Source organism: Hirundo rustica, chromosome 4, assembly GCF_015227805.2.
Source record: "Hirundo rustica isolate bHirRus1 chromosome 4, bHirRus1.pri.v3, whole genome shotgun sequence".
NCBI lineage: Eukaryota > Metazoa > Chordata > Aves > Passeriformes > Hirundinidae > Hirundo > Hirundo rustica.
In genome coordinates this window covers 56,340,991-56,363,487 of record NC_053453.1, presented here as the reverse complement: position 1 = coordinate 56,363,487, position 22,497 = coordinate 56,340,991, and the positions used below count along the sequence as shown (strand labels likewise).

Sequence of the window (22,497 nt, the reverse complement as noted above, 5' to 3'; positions counted from 1 at the left end):
AAGGAAAAGTGAGGACTGTGTCTCATGGAGACAGTTAAAACACAGTTTAACTCTGCATATACAAAAACTGTGTGGTACAAATTACTCCCAAATGTCTTAGCTTGTGATGGATGAACATGTAGCTTTTTGTGCACTGGGAACTACTATTTCTGGCACTGATAACAGCCGCATTTTTGGTTCTTCTGACATTTGGAGCTGTTGTAGACTCAAGTCCCAGGACAGGATTGTCAGGCTTTACAGTTTACACTGCTTGCTTGCAAGGCTAATTGTTGTGAGCACTTAAAATGTATCATGAGGTACAAATTTAAGTGTTTTGGAAAACTGTTGCTGTTGCAAGGAGAGGCTGAGCAAACTGCAGAAAGCAAGCAGACTGAAAAGCAAAAAAAGTCCATCGCAACTTTGGTAGCCTTTTCTTTTTATGGCTATTTTAAGAAGTAATTAATATACAGGAAATAGTTGTCTTAAAGTGCAACACTCTTGAATGGTTCTGTTGCTGGGTTCATTTTGGGTTGATTGTTTGGGGCTTGTATCCTATTCAGCTGAGGTATGTAGGTTTATTGCCTAAACTGTAGACATTTTAGGTTGTTGTATTGTATTTTTTAAGGGTAGAAGAGTGTTGTACGTTCCAGATATTAGCAGTTCTAGAAAACAGTGACGGATGTTGAACCAGGTGGACTCTCTGTGGGTGTAATTAGTTTTCCACAGATTGTGATTGGCAGAAAGTAGCAGGATAAAAGTGTGTATGAGTAAGGAAGCTGCCTATGAAACCTGAGATACGTATTGGAGTAAAACTATTCTTGTCTCCAAATCCTGTGTGTAATTCAGGGTTGTACATTTAGGGTGCAAAACAAAATCTTTAAAAGAGTTTGTAACTTTAGGGAGGAAGAAGTAAGTCAGTTGGATTGTAATGTAGCAGGTTAGGGAAAATAGTTGGATAGCATAGAGAAGTATGGCTGTGCCAAAATATTGTGAAGGAAGGATTAAAGCAAAGCAAAAGGGGATAAGTGCATAAACTTAGACCATTCCACTTAATTTCTGTTATAAGTTCTCTAATACTGTAACAAGGCAAAAAACTTGTGATAACATTAACATTTGTGAAACAGAAAAGTTATATTTTAAATGACAAGTAGAAAGGTAGAAATATTAAATAAACATGTGTCTCCCCTCTCTTTCCCATTTCTTGAAGAAGTATCATTTTTCCCTTAACTGTTTTGTATTTCCAGCTTCTTTCTCTTCTGTTTGAAGATTTGTTCAAAAAATTTAACTCTGAGCTGAAAAAGATTGCTGACCAGGTCATCCCCAAGCAGCGTGCCGCTCAGTTTGATGTCGTGAAGCACATGCGGCAGGACCAGATCACCAATGGCATGGTCAATGCCATCTCTACAGTGAGTATTTCTGTTCTCATTCTAGGACACAAAGCTTTTCCACCAGAGTCAATGATGGAAGTGTGTACATCTATTTTTGATGAATCTTCTGGTTTTTGGTTTGAAAAGCAGATCTATTTTAGATTTTTATAAATTAAAATTGGAAAACTCTGTTACAGGCAGAGCGTTTGGAATTCACTAAGGATCAATAATCATCAAGCAGCTTTTATTTCAAACTGATGTTTTAGTTTTTGAGAAGGAATGGTAGAAACAGGCAAATTTAAAAGAGTGGTTGTGGTTGTATTTATCCAACTGACTGTCTTCTAGGTTCTACTTGACTATGTGGTTTTTTATTATCTGGATTTAGCTCGGGTCAGGTTACATCATTTGCACAAAAGATTTTTGAAAAACAGCAGGAAAGCATCATGAACAGGAGTTTAAAAAAAATCCCCTCGACCTCAGTTTTGAGCTCTTTGAGGGCAGTGCCTTTTTATATTGGAGTTGGAATGAACAAATTTGCGGCATAGAAGTTAGTACTTCTCTGCTAATGGTACTGATCTATTTAACAGGGAGATCTTCTGCATGGTGTAATACTAAAAAAACCGTGATAATTACCCTCTAAATATTTGTCTTGGTTGGATTTTAGCCTGTTTCTGTCTTCTACTGGAACAGATACTGTCATTCACACCAGAGGACAAGAGCAATAGTAGCTACTAACTTTGTCTTTGACCTCAGACATCTGCAAGAACAATTCATGAGATGGCTCCTGAAATCCAGCTAGTAGCTTGTAAAAGACTTTGAAATGCATGATTTTTAAAAGAAATTAGATTAGACTTAAGTATTTTAGGAGCTGGTAAAAATCGTGGAACTTAATTTTTAATCTTTGGTGCTTTTGAGAGAGCTTTTCTGCCTAGCATGAAACTGAGGTTTTTCTTCGGTTCTTGTAAACAAATTAATTCCACATATTGCATCCAAAACCACCAACAGTCTGTAACTTACAAATCCCAGTGTTAAAGCTTATCGCTGTTTAATTTTATGAGTGCCCCAAATGTAGTTAAATCTCTACAGTGCACGTAACCAAAACAATTGACAGATTTGTTTCTCTAAATGGTGATGCTTTCTTCTAGCTTGTGCCAGTTTTTCCATTTGGACTGACAGAGATAAATCTGCAAATACTCAGTCCATATTCAGTAAAGTCTTCGTTCTTCCTCTGTCTTTGGACTTTTTTTTTACTGCCACATAAGCAGTTAAACACCATCTGCTCTTAAGCATTGAAAAATAATTTCTCAGGAACAATGCCCAGGGCACACCATTCAAGAGATTAAGCAAATACCATAAAAATCATTCTTGGAAATGACAATCTCCAATCTCACCAGAATGCTTCAATGATAGTCTAAAAGAGCATGAAATAACTGAGCAGATTCATAATTACACCAGTAGCATGCAAAAGAATTCACAGCCCTACTGCATCAGCTGTACAGTGCTGCTTGGTGATATCTGCTACAGGTCCTCTCCTTACCCTGGAAAACCCCAGAAGAGGAAGTAGGGCAGGCAGTAGTGCCACAAGGCTGATGGACATTCCAGTGTCTGAAGAATCATCTGATGACCCTGAGGGGGCAACTTTCCTTTCATAAGAGTTCTCAACAGGAAGTTCTCAATGGAGGTGGTCTCACAACTGCCCTGGCCTCTTTTGGTTTTCTTTTTTGTGGACAACTTTTGAAGATCTGGTCTGTCCCTTCCAAAGGACAAAGATTATTTTGTATGACTTCTTCAGGCAGCATTTTTACTTCCCTTTTTTCCCAGTCTTTTTTATTTTAGAGTCTTCTGGGCAGCAAAGGAGAAACCACACACTTATTTAGCCTAGAGATGCAATACCTTATAGTGTGAGGAAAAACTACTGATTTATTGTATTCTTCTATTTACACTCTCATTACTCCAATCTTTAAAGAATGAAATGGTCAGTGAGTGAACCCTTCCCAAAGATGCTCAACAAATGAACAGATTTTTCTGGAAAGACTTGCCATTGGGCATGATGTCTTCTCACTTGCTGTTACAAATTTGAGACTATTTGATAGTCTCCAGTAGAAGCAAATAAAATCATTCATATGGGTGGTGCTTTCTTCCTGTTGATCACTGATTACACTGGGATTGTGTAAATAAAAAAGCCAAGCAAATCACCCTCTAAAAAGGTTTTAGTGTAATACAGCAAGTGAGCTCAAATTGTTTGTTATTATTGGTGAGCTGAGTTTGCACAAAAGGGTTCAAGAATTAGCAGAAGGCAGTCCTTGGGAAACGTTACCTGATCAGTAACATGGTGCCTGGGGTAAATAGTATTTCAGATAGAAACTTGCTGTATCTACTGACTCAGGTGCTGAGAACTGGATATGGAGTAAATGTCACTAAGGCAAAAATTTTAGCACCAAATTTCAAGATTGCACTGGAGATTATTAAATCTGCTTGGCGTGGAAACATATTTGTGTCCTAGAACATGCTCTGAGCTCCTCTGTTCGCCTAATTAAAACCACAAGTGAGAGTGCCTGTGACAGTGCTGAAACACAAAATCTCTGAGATGTGCATGGATCTTGCATTTCATATTTGGTGTAATACAAATAAAAGTTGGGTAGACCTACTCCTCCCCCCCCCCCGCTTCCCCCCCACTCTTCTCTGGGAAGACACATCAGTGAGTCTTCTTCCTCTGGATTCCAAAAACAAAAGGCTTCAAAAAAGTACAGAGGGCTTTGATGTCAGACATCTCTAGCATAAATGTCTGTGTTTCCTACAAAAGTAACAAATCATGGGAAAAGCAAAACTTGAAAGCTCATGGGATCTGCTATGGAAGTGTTATATCACTCCAGAGACCTTTTTTTCTTTTTTTTTTTTTAATACTAAAAAAAAAATCTGTAGAACAAAACCAAAATGATTTAATTTAGCTAAATTTGAGTATAGATTTACCTGTGAGGGGCAGACTAAAAAGAATATTTGTGTGATTGGATATGTAATAGCAAAAGCATCCTCTCATCTGAAAGGGCAGTTCTTTTGTTTCAACTTCTCTTTAATACTTAGTACAGATGTGCTATAACTAGGAGTTTATAGGCAGATAGGTAGTTAGGAATGTGATTTATATAAATGGGCAACATTTGTTTTGCAAAACTCCTTAGATGCCATTCTGTCTAGACACTGGACAAAGTCAAGGCAAGGACAAACCGCACAAATTCTTTTGAAACATTGATTTTATTCTCCAGGGAAATTGGTCTCTAAAGAGATTCAAGATGGACCGCCAAGGCGTGACACAAGTCTTGTCCCGCTTGTCTTACATATCTGCTCTGGGCATGATGACCAGGATCTCTTCTCAGTTTGAAAAGACAAGGAAAGTGAGTGGTCCTCGATCGCTACAGCCATCTCAGTGGGGGATGCTCTGCCCTTCTGACACTCCTGAAGGAGAGGTGAGCAATTTCTATTTTGTTTTCTGTGCTCTTGTCCTGAGGAATGGAGACACTGTTTAGTTTGAAGCAGGTGGTCCTCCATCAGAGAAATAATTCGGATGAGGAGGTTTCTGGAGAGATAAATTATCCTCAGCCTGGTAACGCAACTTGTATGACTTCTTACATCCTAGATGTTTACATCCTGGTCCTCCTTACTATATTACCTTTTTTCTCCTGCATAGACTGTCTGGAAGCAATTCTGAAACCATTTGGCTAGATGAGAATGGCATGAACAGGTCCCATTTTTTGCAGTGGAACTATTTGCTCTCTTTTGATGAGAGCTGTAAGAGAGGACTCCTAAAGCCCTCTCCCTTTGTTCTGTAATAAACATTCTGTTTTGAAGTTGCAGCATCAACCTGCAATATTGCTGGAAACATGTGCTAGTACTTCTTTAGCCATTAGCTTGAGGAAGACCACCATCTTTGTACATATATCAGCCAAAGAATTGATTCTGATAGTCTTTATGCTTTGCTTCCCTTTGCTTTCTAGTTGTTTTTTTGTTTGTTTGTTTTTTCGTTGTTTTTGTTTGTTTGTTTTGTGTGGGTTTTTGTTTGTTTTGGGGTTTTGTTTTGTTTTGTTTTCTGAATAGAAGATACCCTGGGGGGAGGAACTCTGAACTTTCTGAGTAAGTCTATATAAGCTAGTCTCATTAAGCAGCTGAAATAATGTTACACTGTATAAGATACTTTTTCATTTAAAAATATTAATGTTTGTGTTAGAACATACAGGATACATGGAAAATGGATAAATGGATAGATTTTTTATTTCCATTATGTTGCTGAGGAGAGAAATACAGGGTTATACACAGTTGGTTAACTTAAAAACTGTTTCAGTGCCTATATTTTTTATTAGCTTGCAAATGCTAAAACATTACATTTCAATGTGATATAGAAAATTCTACCTTTTTTTCCTTCCAAAATTTCAGGGTAATTACTTTGTTTCATTTCTTTCACTTTGTGCTTTGTCATATTTTGTCAGTCATAAGTACAGTTTGGGGAGGAAAATGCAAGTATGGTATTAACACATAGAAAGAGAAGAGATAAAATGAGTGGCTTTTGGTTTTGTTTTTTTTTTCCCCCTAGGCCTGTGGTTTGGTTAAGAACCTTGCCCTCATGACTCATATTACTACGGATATGGAAGATGGCCCAATTATTAAATTAGCCAGTAATCTTGGAGTCGAAGATGTCAACTTGCTCTGTGGTGAAGAACTTTCATACCCAAACGTGTTCCTGGTTTTTCTTAATGGTATGTCACTTTTCAGCAGTCCTGACTCTGATTTGTTGATGATGGACAGTTAGGCTTCGGAAACCCTCCAGTAGCTCTTGGAACACAGTCAACAGCAGATGCTGCTTTCCACCTGCAAATAATTTCCTCTGTAAATATTTTGATAGGGTTGGGCAAAGTAGATGGGCCAGATGATGACACTTAGTTGCACGAAGTTGTGTCTTCAGAACTCTGACTGCAGATGTGTGTTGCTGGGAAATTGAAGCTTTCTCAAATTTCAGCCCTGTTTTGAAGCCCCCCCTTGCATAAATAGGCACAAAAATATGTACATTGAACTAGAGGTCTGTTTATTTTTTCAGGTATTGGCCAAAGGAGATGCCATTCATAAAGTACTTGTAAAAGAAAATAACTTCAATTAGTAATATTGTAATAAATTTACAAATTCAGATCTTCCTTTACAGAAAGTCTTTAGTTTTGTGTGATCTTTATATGTTTTTATATATATTCGTGCATTTTAAAGTGCCTTTCAAAACAGGAAGGAAACATCAAAATGTTGTTTGCGAAGTTCAGCAATGCTATTCTCTTTAAAACTACCTTTGAAGGGGCATCTTGCTTTGTATGTAATTAGGAAAATTAGGCCATGGAGAACAGGCCCCTCTTGTTAAAGAGATGACTTGGCACACATGCTTTGCATCTGCACATTCATATTTCTTTTACAACTGATCTTTTAGCATTTCTAAAACAAGTACTATGGTATTAGATTTTAAAATACTGACATTTTTAAAACTATTACTGTGATTTCAAAATAGCCTTTTGTCGGCAGCATCCACTTCCAGGGGCTAATGTATAATGTCTGTCACCATAAGTTCTCCATTTACCCTGGAATTAAACAGCAGTTCTTCTTCAACCCTGCCTTTTCCCAGTAACATAAAAGCAGCACTTGACCAAACTGCATTCCTTTGCTCTGCTTTTCTGTGGCACTATGTTGAAGATAAGGTTCAATGAAACCATGTGCACTCTCTTGTTTTATGGTCCAAAAGCAAGTGCAGAGCCAAAATATTGGACTCTTCCTTCACAAGCTCAGTTTGCGGTATGGAACAAGATAGTATGTTCCCAAACGTTGATGAATTAGTACTTAGTGAGGCAAGCCAAGTTACTGTTCAATCTGCTGGTTTTTGGGTTTAATCCATAGAAATTCAAATTTGTGGATAGCTGACTTGATCCTGATTGGAAGTTATGACTTAAAAAGGTAGATTATCTGTTAAGTACAAATTTTTTAAGCTGTAAAGACCTTTCTGTTGTCTTATAAACTCCCTAATCTATCATCCTTTGTCTTCTCCTTTAAAGTTTTTAAAATGTGACCATAGATGTTTATTTTATATATTAAGATTTTTCAGGTGACTCTTTAAATTAATTTTACTCTCTTGTTTGTTCATCTTGAATCAGAATATTTAAGTATGAGTTGAAGTGCCCTGCTAAGGTAGCTGAGTTGAGCTAAGTACCTGAAAGAGAAATTCTAGTGCTCTTGTGAGTGATCACATATATCAAAATATCAGGACTTTAAAATTTCTGACAAGGCAGCAGGGCCATTCCTTGGCCCAGGTCTGTTCTGGGGAACCTTGAATCCATTTCAGTACAGGTGAAATTTGTGCACCAACTGATGAATGTGCACCTGAGCAGAAACATACTTGAAGAAAGCTGGAAGAGACACATTGTCTGGATTCTCAGCCCGTTTGGAAGCACTCAGGTAGATTACATGTGAAATTCTGACAATTTTGAATTGAGAGGAAAAAAGAGCCAGTTCTTCATTTTTGTTAGAGAAGGGAGATTTTACGGCAACTCATTGTTGCAAGAAGCGGGAGGTTGCAAGAAGCACTTCTATGCATGCCACACGTGATCAGAATTTGTAAATAGTTTTGGATGTGCAAAGGATGCACCAGGTATTTATTCTCTCTCTGAACAGGGAACATCCTTGGTGTCATACGAGATCACCAGAAGTTAGTCAACACCTTTCGAATCTTGCGTCGTGCGGGTTATATCAACGAATTCGTTTCCATCTCTACAAATCTGTCTGATAGATGTGTCTACATTTCCTCTGATGGAGGGAGATTGTGCAGGTAAACTTCTCATCAGAATTACTTCACTGCTGAACTGGCTATAAATACTGTTATAAATAAAACACAAATATATAAAATATAAATATAAATATGCACTGGGCTGAGACTTTCAAGGGAACAGATTCAAGCAAAATCAGTAAGACTTGAGCCTCTCTTTTCTCTTTAAATTGCCCTCATTCAAAACAGACAGAGGTGGGAAAAGGCAGAACGGGTTAATGAATGTGGACATATTTTAGCATCGAATGGCTGCGTGCATATTTTGTGTGCACTTCAACAAAACAGCAGTCACAACTACTGGTGGCATTCCACTTCATTCACTGAATCTCAGAGCATCTTGAATGCAGTTTGAGGCATGTAAATGTACAAACCATCAATTAATCGTACCTGGTCAAGAGATCCAGAGTAAAGGCATATTCAGCGGTAGAGAAATCACTTTTCCAGTCAGGGCTAATATGTGTAGTTTGGGAGAGGGCAGTAAAACTTCCATTTTTTTAAATAAAAGCCAGGGAAATCCTGTGGATTTGCAAGGTTTTACCAAGTTTGCTTTGTGGCATCCCTCACCCTGCAATTGTTCAGATATCCCTATTAACCATTTCAAAGTGCTTATTAGTCTTCTAACAGTTCCTTAGACTTCAGAGTGGACTCCCCAAGTGTCTTGTAGCTATTTGCTGCTCTTTGTCAAAGCAACTTGTCCAAATAGCAACAGCCCTTGACGTTGCCTTCTTGCATGCCATCCTTTGTGTCAGCGTTTTCGTGTGGTAGGGAAGCCTTCAGGGATGCATGTGCTATTGAAATGTATGGATTCATCAGAGATCCCCCACAGTAAATGCCTGTACTTTACAGCATGTAGGCAATCGCAAAATGCAACCTTGCATGTGGACACTTGAGCACAAACTGTTCACTTAGTGTTCTGTGCAAATCCCTGCGCAAACCATGCTGCTAAATGCTGCTCTTAGCTTTGTAGTTTGGGAAATCTCAAATCTTTTAAAGCTGTCATCAAAATCTGTAGTTAAAACTTACAGAATTTTGGTTGATCGATTTAAAGGGGGGAAAAAAATGGCTTTCACTTAAAAATTTAAGTGGAATTTTGATTTTTCTGATACACATTTTAAGTAATACCAACTAAGTTCTGAATAATTGCTGATTTAATTTCTGTGGCTTTATCAGTTATAGGCTGATAAATTTTAAGAACAGTTTATAGAATAGGTTCTTAGTGTAAGTGTAAATTAAGTTACCTGCCTAAATATTTGCTATGACAGTCTTTTTTCTTTTTTCTTTTTTTCTTTTTTCTTTTTTTTTTTAAATTTCAGGCCTTACATAATTGTCAAGAAGCAAAAACCTGCAGTTACAAACAAGCATATGGAAGAACTGGCTCAGGGATACAGGTACACAATTCAAGTAGACCATATTCAACTTCACCAAGTAAATATTGTGTGAAGGTGCTTCAGAGAGTCAGTATTTCATAGTCTTGGAGTTAGCTAATTAGAGAAATCTGCTCTCCTATGTAAATTCATAATCTCTGTACTGGAGATTTTCTGTTTAAAGTCAAATTAAGACTGGTATTCTTATTTTGTTGCTACTATTAGATTTGCTGAGTATACAGAATAAATACATCTCACAGCCTCATCTTTCTGCAAATGGAAGGTGTGAGGCAGTATCATCCTCCTGATTCAAAAATCAAACACCTCACAGGAGAATCAACTTAACCACCCTAAACTAGGCACATATAAGAGTTTTTGAAAGTCCTTGCAAATTCTTAGTTTATGTATTTTTAAAAAAGCCCCACACTTAATGCAAAGGCATTAAGTTTATCTTTACTTAAGTTTCACAAAACTATTACAAAAACATACGTGATTATCCTTACATTTGTCTACATTTACAGTGATAATGAGTACACATGGGAAGATTTTATTTAGTTGTTCAAGTAAGAACATTCATCTGTCAGACTGTGAAGCAGTGAATGGGCAACAGGATTAATTAAAAACCCCACATTTTTCTTCAATATGTAATATGCACATGAATTTATCTGGTTAAAGTTTACATATTACATTCCTTTAATATATGTACTAAGTATTTTATGTTTGCAGAAATATGAGACAGTACTCCTAATGTAATTTTTAATTTATCTGTAGGAATTTTGAAGACTTCTTGCATGAAGGCCTCGTTGAATATTTGGATGTGAATGAAGAAAATGACTGTAACATTGCCCTGTATGAAAACACAATCAATAAGTAAGTATGCATTCAGTAACTGGTACAGGAAAAACTTCCATAGAGTAATTCTCTGAAATGCAAACATATAAATAATGTTACTGTTTTCACATGTACACACTGTTCCCTTGCTAATGGTTGAAACTACTTGATGAAAGCTAAAGAAAGAAATCTGTCTGCACACATCCTAAATTATCCATGGGAAGTTACAAAAAATGGTTTAGATTTTGGGAGATCTTTTCCTGCTACTAACTCTCAAAAATATTAAATACTTAAAGATATATCCTTTCTTTCTCTGGCTCTTTTTTTTTGTTCTGATCATCGGGCTGTGCATCATAAATATTTTACACAATAATAATAATAATTTACCATGTAATTTGATTATTTTAGCATATCATCATTGGAAAATTCTGGCTATAAAGGAACCCTAGACACACTCACAGTAAGCGGAGTGCTGGAATGAGACCTTCCCTTTGACTTTTGGATGTGTAATAGGCCCCAATAGAAATGTCTGCATCATTCTGTGTATTCTTTACTGCACACCTTAAAACTGTTTTTATATGTGATTTTAATTCAGAAGGATTTCCAGCTCTGTTATATTTTCCACTTATTTGAAGGACTTTGCTGCAACTTTTTTCACTCTTGTCTTCTGACTGTGATTAAAGAGCCCACATTAAAGGAAGGATTCTTTTAAATTTTTAAGTCCTCCTATCATTGTACTGGTTTTTAATGTTTCTCTGACAATATCCTGTAAACTGAAGGCTAAATATGAAATGCTAGAAGTTATCTCCTTGAAATGTTTGATCAGTAGATTTATGCAAAGAATTATTTTTCTAAATAATCTATCTTGGTCAAGTACTCCTGCAAGCTAATAGAAATACATCATTGATTTCAGTGGAGCTGGGTGAGCCCTTCAATTATCTTTAACCTTTGCTAAATGTAATGCATTAACTCTGCTAATTAAATTGCCTTACTCCTACCCAGGCTTTTGAAGACTTTATCACCTTAAGAAATTACTCTTGCATGCTCTTGGCTGAGTTCTGTATACATGAGCAAAGAAGAGCGCACACAATTGCTGTCATTTGTGCCAAAATCAAATAACTTCCACAAAGCACCAGAGCTGAAAATTTAAGTTACAGGACAGCTGACTCAGCTGGGAAGGTTAATGGGCATGTATCACATGAAATCATTGTTTAGTTCAAAAGAGGAGGAGAAAATGAACTTCCAATGGACCAGTGTGAGAAAAGGACTCCACAACAACTGCCAGGAAGCTCAGAAAATTCTTGTGTTGTCCATCAATTGTTTTGAGTTTGATTTCAATGCTGACAGTGGCTAACAGTGCCCTAAGCATCTGGGCTTGCATCGTATGAACACGCTGTTCCTTGTGTTTGGTGATGATATTCCCTAGGTCCTGAATAGTTGTGCAGCCTTTCCCCAGATGGTCATCTTGCATTTTAAATGGTGTGACCATATTGGCACAGCTTGTTCTGGTAATGCAACTGATACAACCCACTATTTGAAGTATCCCACTAACATTCCAGCTTTTGTAGTATAGGGTTCTTTTAGCCACAGTATCCTCCCTTTACCTTTCCAATCCAATTACGTTTTCTTTGGAGTATTTGACTTTAATGCATTCGTTTTCTTCCTGACACATTTGTAACTCTACTTTTCAAACTCAGGAGGTTGCCTTTCCTTTCTTGGGCCTGGTTCTGGCAGTAGCACTTTTGACCTGCAGAAATTGAACTGCCCTGTAAAGTTTGAAGGTCTCCCATTAGCACTCTGGAATACTTCATAAGGTAGTAGGATCTGTGCAGGTTGGGTCATCTTTGGTTGAAATAGGATTGACCTCACTGGAAGAAGACATTTGTTGAATAACCTGTATGCACATGTATATCTACTTCCATGCACTTGTACCCTCTGAAGAACTTTGCAAACTTCACTATCAGTAAGTCTCAAGTCTCTGGTTTTGTTTGAAAAGTGTTAGTAGTTCTGTGAAGTTCTGCAGAATGGGGGAGCAGTCTCTGCTTTAAGTCTGTCACTGGCTCGAGACCATTTTGCAATTACTTGACTGCAGTTTGGATTTTCCCATTAGTATTTTCTTAGGACAGGCTTTAGATAACATAGCTGCTTTTTATCAAATGGAAAAAAATACTGGCTATCCTGTGGCCAGCAGGTGATTTTTAGGTTCTTCAGGCATATTTGTGATATATAAAAAAGATTTCTAGGACTGACAGATAATTTCATTGGCTTAATCCTCAGGATTTCCAGATCTATTTTTTCTCAGCTTTCAGATTTTATTATTCTTCCAGTAGTACATCTGTTGTTTATCTAAGTTCCTGCTGGCACTTGTCTTCAGTCTGTATGTGCTTGTGGGTAATTCCTTAGCCATTTTTAGCTTATGGTGCTCGGCTGTCTTTTGAGTGTTGCCATAATAAAGGCTCTTCTGTCACTTCCTTGGCAAGATCCTAAAGTTTAGTAATCAAATTAATTTATTTAAATAATTAAAGTCTTCCAAAGGACTTCCAAGAGAAGTGAAACATTAAAGATGAGTTTTTCAGAATGCATTGGGTTTAGATGTCTGGGATAAGCAATGTATGCATAAACCCAAGCTCTCTCTAATAAATCCAGGATGTGAAAGATAGGCTTTGAATAGGTTTACTTATAATCATCTGTATTTCATAGTTCCCCACTTCCTAATTACTTATCTTGATTTAAATTCATATCTGCTCCAGCCAAGCTTTATTGTACACTTCATTCTTAGCTATTAATCTCTCCATGTGCATCCCAATGCATGCTATGATTTGTCTTTGTTGAGCGTGGACTTTCTCTTCTGAAGCTCATGCCAGATTGTCTCTGTCTCTACTCCTTTTCCCTGTTTTTTTTTCTCATCAGTATTGTCTTTTAACAACATAATCACTCTGAAAATATTTGCAGAGCTTTTCAAATAGTGTTGTATTATGTCATGTACCTATGGCACTGGACCTGGTTTGGAGACAGATGTTTTCTCTTTAACTGATGTAGCTGACCTTGGAAAACTAAAACCGTTTTTTTAATACCTGAATCTGTTGTGTTCTTCCTTTTTCCATCTCCCCAATAGATTTGATGAGGAGGGCTCTCATTACATAAGGAGACATTCCTTAAGGTGTTTTGGGTCTTACCATATAAAGCGATGTTTTATTGTCTTACTGAGCTCCCTCAGGTTGTTGTTATCTGGAGGCTTTTCCTCCATTATGGAACTTCATGAACCCTGATTTCTTTCTCCTTCATTTCTTTCCATGTGGAAACAAAGGCAAAAGAAAGTTGTTGAGTTTTTGTAATAAAAATAAAAATCCGGTAGTAAACCCATGTTTTGATGTCCCACTGGCTTACATTCTCCTGAACAGAATTGAATTTGAGGTGTTACGAGATACTGCTAAATTAAATAAATTCTACTGAAGTTGTTTGCTCACAAGCCTGCCATAATTGGTACTCTTTCCTTTAAGAGATACAACTCATTTGGAGATTGAGCCTTTCACACTTCTGGGTGTCTGTGCTGGACTGATTCCATATCCTCACCACAACCAGTCTCCAAGAAACACTTACCAGTGTGCCATGGGGAAACAAGCCATGGGTAAGACTTCACTTTTTATTCCTCTTTGAAGTGTTATGTAGTTTTTGAGGCTATGCACCAAAAGTGACAAAAATTCTTTCTTTCCTGGTTCACATAAAAGCTTTGCTAGGAAAAGTAAAAGAGCACTTCTTTAGCCTTGAGAGAAAAAGAATTTACTTCTGAAACTTGGACAGATTAATGTGAAAAAAGTACTCATCAGTTTTACTTAATGAAGACTATATCTACAATTCTTAACACTTAAAAGAAAAATATAATAAACTGGGACATTTTTGCGTTTTCTGTTGGGTTTTGTTGGAAATCATCACAGCTTTCAAATTTTCAGCTTATCTGCAGGATTGGCATAGGGTTTTTTTTTTCTCTTCATGCTACCATGTGCTGTGTGTTTCCAGACAAAAAAGGGTTAAAAAATGTTCTCACAAACAGAGACAGCACAAATTGAGGAGCATTTCCTTGACTGGTTAAGTAAGTGTCCTAAAAATAAGTATATCAATAGTTAACATTGGCATCAGAGAATAAGAAGAATCAAGTGTGAAAGAGAGTGGTTAGTTATTTGAACACTTGCCACAGCCACAGTTTAGATTTTGTGCTTTTGCTGATTTGGATGAAGAGAACGAGTACTGAAACAAAAATAATTTTCTGATTACTTATTATTTCATTTGACAGTGTCATATATGGTCATTAAAACCCAACTGTTTTGTAAATTTGCTGCTGGGGGTAATTGACAGCAGTTCAGTTTTAATCCTTTCTTTAATACTTAGCGAAACCAGCATTAGAGTGTCCAAGTCTATGGCCTGTGATCAAGGCAGAGGAGCCTGAGCGGTCATACATCAATTCAGACAGCTGCATTCAGGCTGGTGCTCTACAGGCCGGTTTCATGGCTCGTATTCATGGCTTGCTTGCAAGTCGGGAGCTGCAGTAGCACAACTATGGCTCATGAAGAAACTGCCACTTCAGTTAGGTTTGCTAAAGCATTTATTTCATGCTATGTGTTCAAAGTTGAAATACTGCACCTTTTGTGAGAGTTCTCCAGCAGAATTGATAGCAAAGTGACTGCCTTATGCTAAACCGTCATGTTGAGCGCATGAAAACAGAAAATAGCAAGATGCATGTTCTCAAATTTAAAAAAAAAAAAAAGGTGGGTGGGTGGAAAGAGGAGCGATGCAATCTTTTTCCTTACAGTTCTCCCCCATCCCATTATCTTTCCCCCACCCCTGAGTCTCTATTTTATGACTATTAGTCTCAGAAGGTTTGGTTAGTTACCACACACAGTTAAGCAGGATCAGTGTGTACAGAAAGCCAATTCAGTATCTGTGGAGTTCTTTTGTAGTTTTCTGTGTGAAGGTTTTTTTCCCCGTTTTGTTTTGAGTGTCATTTGCAATTCATTGTCTGTGTTTTCTGAGGTTGGTGTATTCAGCTGCTTTGACCCTAGGTCTTGCACATTTAGCTCCTTGGATACAATCCTCTGACGTTCCTGCTGACGCTAGAAACACAAAAGCCATTGAATATCTTGAGCAATAAAAAAGCCTTTGTTTCAGTTTGTTATGACAAAACACCTGACTCAAAGAAAAAGCAGCTAGATAAAAGTAAATTTTTAAAGTTGGCGCATGACTTGAGCTATGTTTTGCTCTGAGTACCTGCAGACACCTGAAGCTTTTTGTAATAACTGCTTTAAGAAAAGCCACCATAAGTGGCAACGTGAAGGGGCAGAGAAGATTTTTCTCTACACTTACTCATCAGATAAGACCTAGAGGATATTCCTGAAACACTACACATACTTCTTTTCTATTTATTTTTGTGAAGAGATGTGATGTAGTGCTTCAAACCCCAACCTTTAAGTAACCATCCACCTTTAGTGCTTTCTTTCTCCTTACTGAAATTGCAGAGCAGCTCCTCGTCCAGCACTGCTTGTGGAAAGTCTCATGACCAAGTCCTCGGTGTCACTCCCTCGACTGTCAAAACCTGGGGCAGCAAAGGGGGCCTGGGGTTCAGACTGGGGGAGGAGAGCCTTGTGCCTGTCAGACTGACCCACCCCCTCTGACCACATCACAGGGCTGTGCCAGCAGCTTTGGACAGTATTTTCTAAGTCCCTTTTTTAAGCAACATCAGGCTAAGGAAAGGTGTGAAAGCACAAGTAAGTGGAGAGTGGGCATCAGGGATTGCAATGAGGTCTGTAATCCAGTGTCCCTGACAAGTGTTAGGTCCTAAAATAGAAATGTTTCTTCTGGAGAGCTTTACATGTCCTGAAAAATACCTCCCTTTCAGGGATAGATGAGTCAACTTGTTGGAGGGCTAGAGGTGCACTTAATCACCAAACTGGATTTCAGTAAAATTAAATTGAAATTAAACCCCTCACTTTTGGCATAGATTATTTACCATATGTCACAGGTTGAGCTATAAGACTGAGAGGAAGTTAGCTAGTAAATACATAAATAAAATAGCAGTTACAACGATCTCAGTTAATGTTGACATTTCAGTGCAAGGTTAACAGTTGTAGCTTAAAGTCTCAGAAGTACTTAAGATGAAAGTACAGGAGACTGTACTGTTTGCTTTTCATGTGTTGGTAAAATAATGCTTAAGAGGATCAAGGGCTTCTACAGTTAAGAGAAATAATTCTAAACTGAGCTTTTTAATTCCATTAAGACATAAAAACCTAGTCAGTTTTACACATTGTACATCTGTGACTGTAAAAGCCCAATATGAGGAATGAAAACATACAGTTTTCCTGGCAGTATCCCCCATATTGCACATGTGCTGCTGTGTAAGTGGTGTGTGGGTACACAAAGCAAGCTGTACACTCACAGCCCAACTGTGCACTGCAGCCTCAACCCAAATGACATAAGTGTTGAGTGAGGAAAGGAAGGGTTTGGGTGCTGGTTGTTACTTTAACCTCTGAAAGAAAAGGAAGGGAACAGATGTAGGTGGGTGAGAGCTTTGTTGTAGAAGCTTATCTTGAAGCAAAAACTTTGATATTACAAAAAAAGCCTCTTACTGTATCATGTACTTTCTGCATTGCTTCTGTGAAGTAGCAAAGCTCTTTATATACTGCTCTGCCTTGTATTATAGCCAGCTGAATATGTTAAAATTGAGTTGAGAAGATAAATATGTTTCAAGGAACTGAGTGCTGGTGGGTTTTGGCAGTTGTGAAAGCTCTTTAGTGGACTGGGAGCTAGAGTCCTCCCAAATTTTGTCCAGCTGGCCTTGGGGCACAGGATCTAAACAAACCTCAGAGCAAAACCAGCTGTTGTTGGTCATCACAGCTGGATCTGGGTGTGCTGTGGCCACAGCTCTGTTCTGCCACTGTTCTTTGAGCAGTGTTTGTGCTCTGTGACATGACCTCGTTGTGACTCCTCTCCTTGGTAGTAGACACAGAAGTGCTGAGGCAGAAATGAGGTCTCTCTCTTCTCCCCCCTCCCCCCCAAATTTACCCATAATCGTTTTAACCCACTCCTTAGTCTTTCTACTGTGAAAGGAGTATTTCTAAGACTTGGCATCCAGATCACTTAATGCATGTTCTGTGACAGTCTGTCTGAGCTGAGTCAGAGCCCCTTGCACAAGGTTTATCGCAGCATTTAAAAAATACACTTCTTCCTCTCTTGCTTTGTGCTCATATAAAAGGACAGAATCATAGAAAATCCATGGTGTAAACGGAGGAAATACAGAATTACAACAATTCTTTCCTTGGCATGTGCAGTAACAGCCCTTTTGGCTCAAGTAGATTGATTTCTGTATCCTTGTTCATTTTGATTGTACATTTAATGTTGTTTTAAGTGATACACCAAAGAATTGGATTAATGCTTATTTTAGTTGGCTGTTTGTTCTGGTGGGTTCTCAAAACTTTCAGCATTAGAATAACAATGCCTCATTTATGCTAAATATCAGTAGACAGTGTTTTTATAGTGATTATTTCACACTAAAGGATTCTCAAATGATATTTAAAAGGGAAAAAACCCCAAAACTGTCAGGAAACGGAAGAAAAGGAAAGAATGCACACGTGCATTCACAATATATCAAGTACTGAAAAAGCAAGAAAATGATCTTTGTTGTATCCAGGTCAACCTTGTGTGTTTTGCTTTAACCAGGGCTAATTACCAATGAAAAAAAATTGGTTCTTGCTGTTGGGGTAATTATAAATGCAAGTCATTGAGAGCAGGGTTTGTTATGGTGAACTTTAATTATACTTTACTTTTGCTTGGTTGTTTGGCTGGAGCAAACAAGGGTTCTGTTCTTTCAGAGAGAAAACAGAAATAAAGCTAGTGACTTCCTTCATTTCAGCGCCCACACAGAGAGCTTGTCCCAACACACCAGTCCTCTGAAGAGAGCTGCTGCTTTATTTTAAATAAGCAGATTGTGGTTTCAGGCTGTGGTTTGTTAGCGCAGTTTAGAGAAAGCATTATTTGTATAACCATTAAATCCCAGCAATTAGGAATAATATCACTGATAAATGGCATGGGTTTTGGCTAATTTATTTCATTTGTGCTCTGGAATCACTCTCTAACCAGTTTCTTTCCTGCCCTGTAGGATATTGGTCATTGGTATATGTGTGTATGTTTTCCACTCAATACAGCATCCATCTCCTGAAGAATAGCCTGAATATAGTTTATTATTGAGGCTCAGAATCTCAGTAGTGTCAGTTGCTTCTGGCTCCCAGACAAGTAGCAGTTCTGTTAGGCTTATCTGAACCTCTGATAAAAATGCCAGTTTTTGAAATATGTGAAATATCTGAAAATAAATCATTTGCATTACCTGAAATATGTAAAAACGTATCTGAAATCCTTGATATACAGGGGACTTCCACAGGTTGTTACTGGGGTGTAAAGGACACCCTTAAAGTGTAAAAGATAAAACTAGTGCTCCAGACTTGATCCTGTCTTAGCATCCCTAACCAGTGAACCATAGCAGGTATAGCATATAAGTATATCACAGGAGAAAAAATTGGAAGCAGTTTGAAAGTTAAGTTTGATGTGACTTTCTGTTGGAAGGATTTCTCTCAACATCAGGACAATGTACCTATCTGTGAAACATTTAAGCTGAGCTTCACTACAACCTATCCTGAAAGCACACAAATTCTAGATGCAGGGGGGAATAATGGTCTAAACCTCTTAAGTTTTTAATTTGGAAGTATCTTTTCCTACCTGTATACTGGGAGAATCAGGGGGGTGTAGTCAAAAGTACAAGGGGAACAATGTCTCAGTGAATTCTCAGAGTGCATCAGAAATAGTAGGGCCTTGCAGGGTGGGACTGCAATGGTCTTCAGCCTTGAGGAATCCAGGCCCCACCAGCTCGTGTCTTACTGGAGACGAAAAATACTGTTGAAAGATGATTCATTTCCTTATATAAGAAAAAGACAGAAAAACAACTGCTTAAAAGCGAGAGACAAGTTAAGCCTGTCAACTCTACCATATTTCTTGCAATGTGAAAATGCTGTGCCTGTGTCATTGAATCTACTTTCTATACTTTCTAGAACCTGGGAAAGCCCAGGCCAGCTGTAACAGTTCATTTTCAGGCAGTAGCTGTGGAGCTCTCTCCATTCCTGTCCTTGGGAGGGGTAGACTCTTGTGCTTTAGGAGAGCGAGCCTAGTGCCAAGGACACGAGAGGTCTTTGGAAATGCCTGGGTTTAGAGTTGGTTTTCTAGACATTTAATGTAAATGGGAATTGCAAGTAGATGCATGTAAAATGCGAAGCTGACCTCCCCAGTGAGCAGGTTTGTGTTTAGGTGTCCTTCCTGGCCGTGTGAAATCTTCCTGATACGCTGACTGGCCAAGAAAGCAGCCAGTCTCTGAAACTGCAGGAGAAAATGGAAAGGTTTTGACAGACTTACATCCTAAGGACAAAGTACTACAGAATATTTAACCCTTAAAACTTTAAAATGCTAGCTTTTCAGACTGTAAAATCTTAATTGCTTAGGGACATAGCATAGTCCTGGTACAGCAAACTCCAATAATATATGATTGCCTTAACTTTTGTTCTGCTACACAAAGGTTTATGTTTCCCTGCTGGGTGTTAATTATTTTTTCCTCAGATTTCAGGAGACACTTTGGCATTCTGATGGGATAGGGCCAAAAATTTCAGTCTCAAGCTGGGAGGTCTATACAAAGGGTTGAATTCTGAACTGTAAATTTAAAATTAATTTCATGTAAAAAGACAAATATAGAAGTGGACTTCTACTGTAGTCTTTCTATCAATGATGCTCCTAATTTCAGAAAGTAAATCACTCTACACCGCTGCTAGCGGTCTGCTTTGTTAATGCTTTGTCCCATTCTAACACAGGCTGCTATTGAACTATTGCCAAATAAAGGAAGGAAATATGATGTTGAAGATGAAGAGCTCAATCCACAGTTTCTCTTGAACTCAGTGATGGTCTTTCTGTTGATTCTCATGAAATTTTGGATCAGGTCTCTGAAACACAAGTTGAACTCCAAAAAAAAACCACTAAACCCAGTGGCTATGAGAACAATAAAAGCAAACTGCATGCTAACAGGATTTGGTGTTGCAATAAAAAAAAAAAATCTGTATTTAGTCAAATGGTTTTTATTTCTTTTGTTGTTGTTCTTTTTATATTGATGCTTACATTTTCTCTGTTCAAGAGAAAATAAATCATTTTCTTTCTGTGAGCTTAAATTAAGAAACTACTTATATATTTATTTAGATATAATCATGTAAAATTATTTTGGTTTGGATTGTTTTATTATTTTTCCCCTTCTTTTCTTGTAGACTTTCTATGTGATTTTAATTAATTTGCATTTTGGTAATTTTTTTAGCCAAAGCATTCCTAGAAAACTCACTAACGTTCACTGCTTTTGTTTTTCTTTTACGTGCAGGTACTATTGGATACAATCAAAGAAACAGGATAGATACTCTGATGTATCTCCTCGCCTATCCACAAAAGCCAATGGTAAAAACAAAAACAATAGAACTGATAGATTTTGAGAAACTGCCTGCTGGACAGAATGCCACAGTCGCTGTGATGAGCTACAGTGGCTATGATATTGAAGATGCTCTTGTCTTAAATAAGGCCTCTTTGGACAGAGGTAAGATCCATCAGCTCTCTCCCACTTCTCCAGTGTGTGTTCCAGTGTATATATTCAAATAGACTTCTTTTCTCATAGTGTTATCCTGTAATAACTTTTATTGCAGATACGAGCATTAGATCTCCAGTTAAGTCCCAAATTGCTTTGAATACTTTTGTTTGTTTTCTGTATGATTAGTGATTGTAACTCCATGCACACAGTAGTGTGGTGAAGTTGCCAACATGCATATAAACTTCTGAATCTGGATATTATAAGAAAAAATGGCTAACTTCTGACCTCAAATAAAGAAGTATAAATACTTAGCTTACAAAAAAAAAAATAAATAAAGCTGTTCTGTAAGGCTTGTTTTTTTAGTTGGTTATTTGAACCTTTGTTCATTACTAGGAGAGATCTCATTATTTGCACCAGTAACAAAAGCAGTAGGTGAAATTAGACTTGTGAATGTATTTAGGAAAGGAATAGAACCCAAGGCAGTTTGTGAGCTTGGTGTTCTGAGGGCGCAGTAGCCGTATTGCCTACTTTCTGAGAGAAGATAGTGGTATAGTCTAAAGCGAAATAATTTCTTGTTTATTCAGAGCTAAATTAATGATGTGCTTCCTTAAAAAAAAAAACAAATCTGTGGTGCAGTGTATTTTAAGTAAAGTACATAACCACCAAAAGGAAGGTTAATTTACAGAGACCCATGTGCAGGTCTAGCCTGTCTCACTCTCTCCTTCAGCACTTCATGTTAATGCTGCTGAGGGGTGGAGGAGAGTTGCCTGAAGTCTCTTTTCTCTCCCTTTGCTAAATAAATTCCTCTGAGAGCAGGCATAATGCAGTGATCAAATTGGTTTTAGTTTCGGGTGGCCAAAATCAGATTCTTCCATCACTTTATTCACCCACCCAACTCCATTCCTCCTAGTTGCTAGGCAGCAATAGTAGTATTCCTAGACATGTATCTTTGGCATTAATGTGTGCTGCATTTAATTTATGCCTCCTTTTCTAAAACAACAACAGGCATGATTTAAAACTGAATGTTTTCTGGTAGACTGGTAACATTTACAGGGAGAGCTGTGGCGCTTGTCAGGAATTACTTGACATAATCTGGAGATATAGATGTACTGTATGTGGCCACAACCATCTTTCAAATGAACTAAAATAACACAGGATTATTAGCTAGCCTTGCTCTCGGCTCTCTGTAATTCTAAATGTGATTAAAGTCTTAAGTATCATGGTTAGTTGCTGTACTTGGAGAGAAATTCCGCAGATGCTACTTTTCTCATCTAAAACCCACTTATTTTATAACACTATATATACTTTCAGTTGAGGAAAAAAAGGATAATGGGTTGATTATACTAAACACTCAGTACTTTCCTGGTAGACTAGCTTACCCCAGCCACAAACAAGAATAAAAGTTCTGGTTTCTTAGAACTCGTGAAAGGAAGAGGTGCTCCTCTCACCGTATTAGAGTCTCTTCTCCCA

General features: G+C 37.7%; 1 protein-coding gene across 3 annotated transcripts in view; it reads left to right on the top strand.

The window, feature by feature from the left end:
- Window positions 1–22,497, top strand: part of POLR3B (RNA polymerase III subunit B) — a 70,369-nt gene that overhangs the window by 22,948 nt on the left and 24,924 nt on the right. For all 3 annotated transcript variants that reach the window (XM_040062207.1, XM_040062208.2, XM_040062209.2), the window contains exons 13-20: window positions 1,224–1,385; window positions 4,607–4,807; window positions 5,929–6,091; window positions 8,034–8,187; window positions 9,498–9,572; window positions 10,320–10,418; window positions 13,880–14,007; window positions 20,827–21,036. In XM_040062207.1, the coding sequence (XP_039918141.1) occupies window positions 1,224–1,385; window positions 4,607–4,807; window positions 5,929–6,091; window positions 8,034–8,187; window positions 9,498–9,572; window positions 10,320–10,418; window positions 13,880–14,007; window positions 20,827–21,036 (1,192 nt within the window). The remainder of the gene's footprint in view (window positions 1–1,223; window positions 1,386–4,606; window positions 4,808–5,928; window positions 6,092–8,033; window positions 8,188–9,497; window positions 9,573–10,319; window positions 10,419–13,879; window positions 14,008–20,826; window positions 21,037–22,497) is intronic.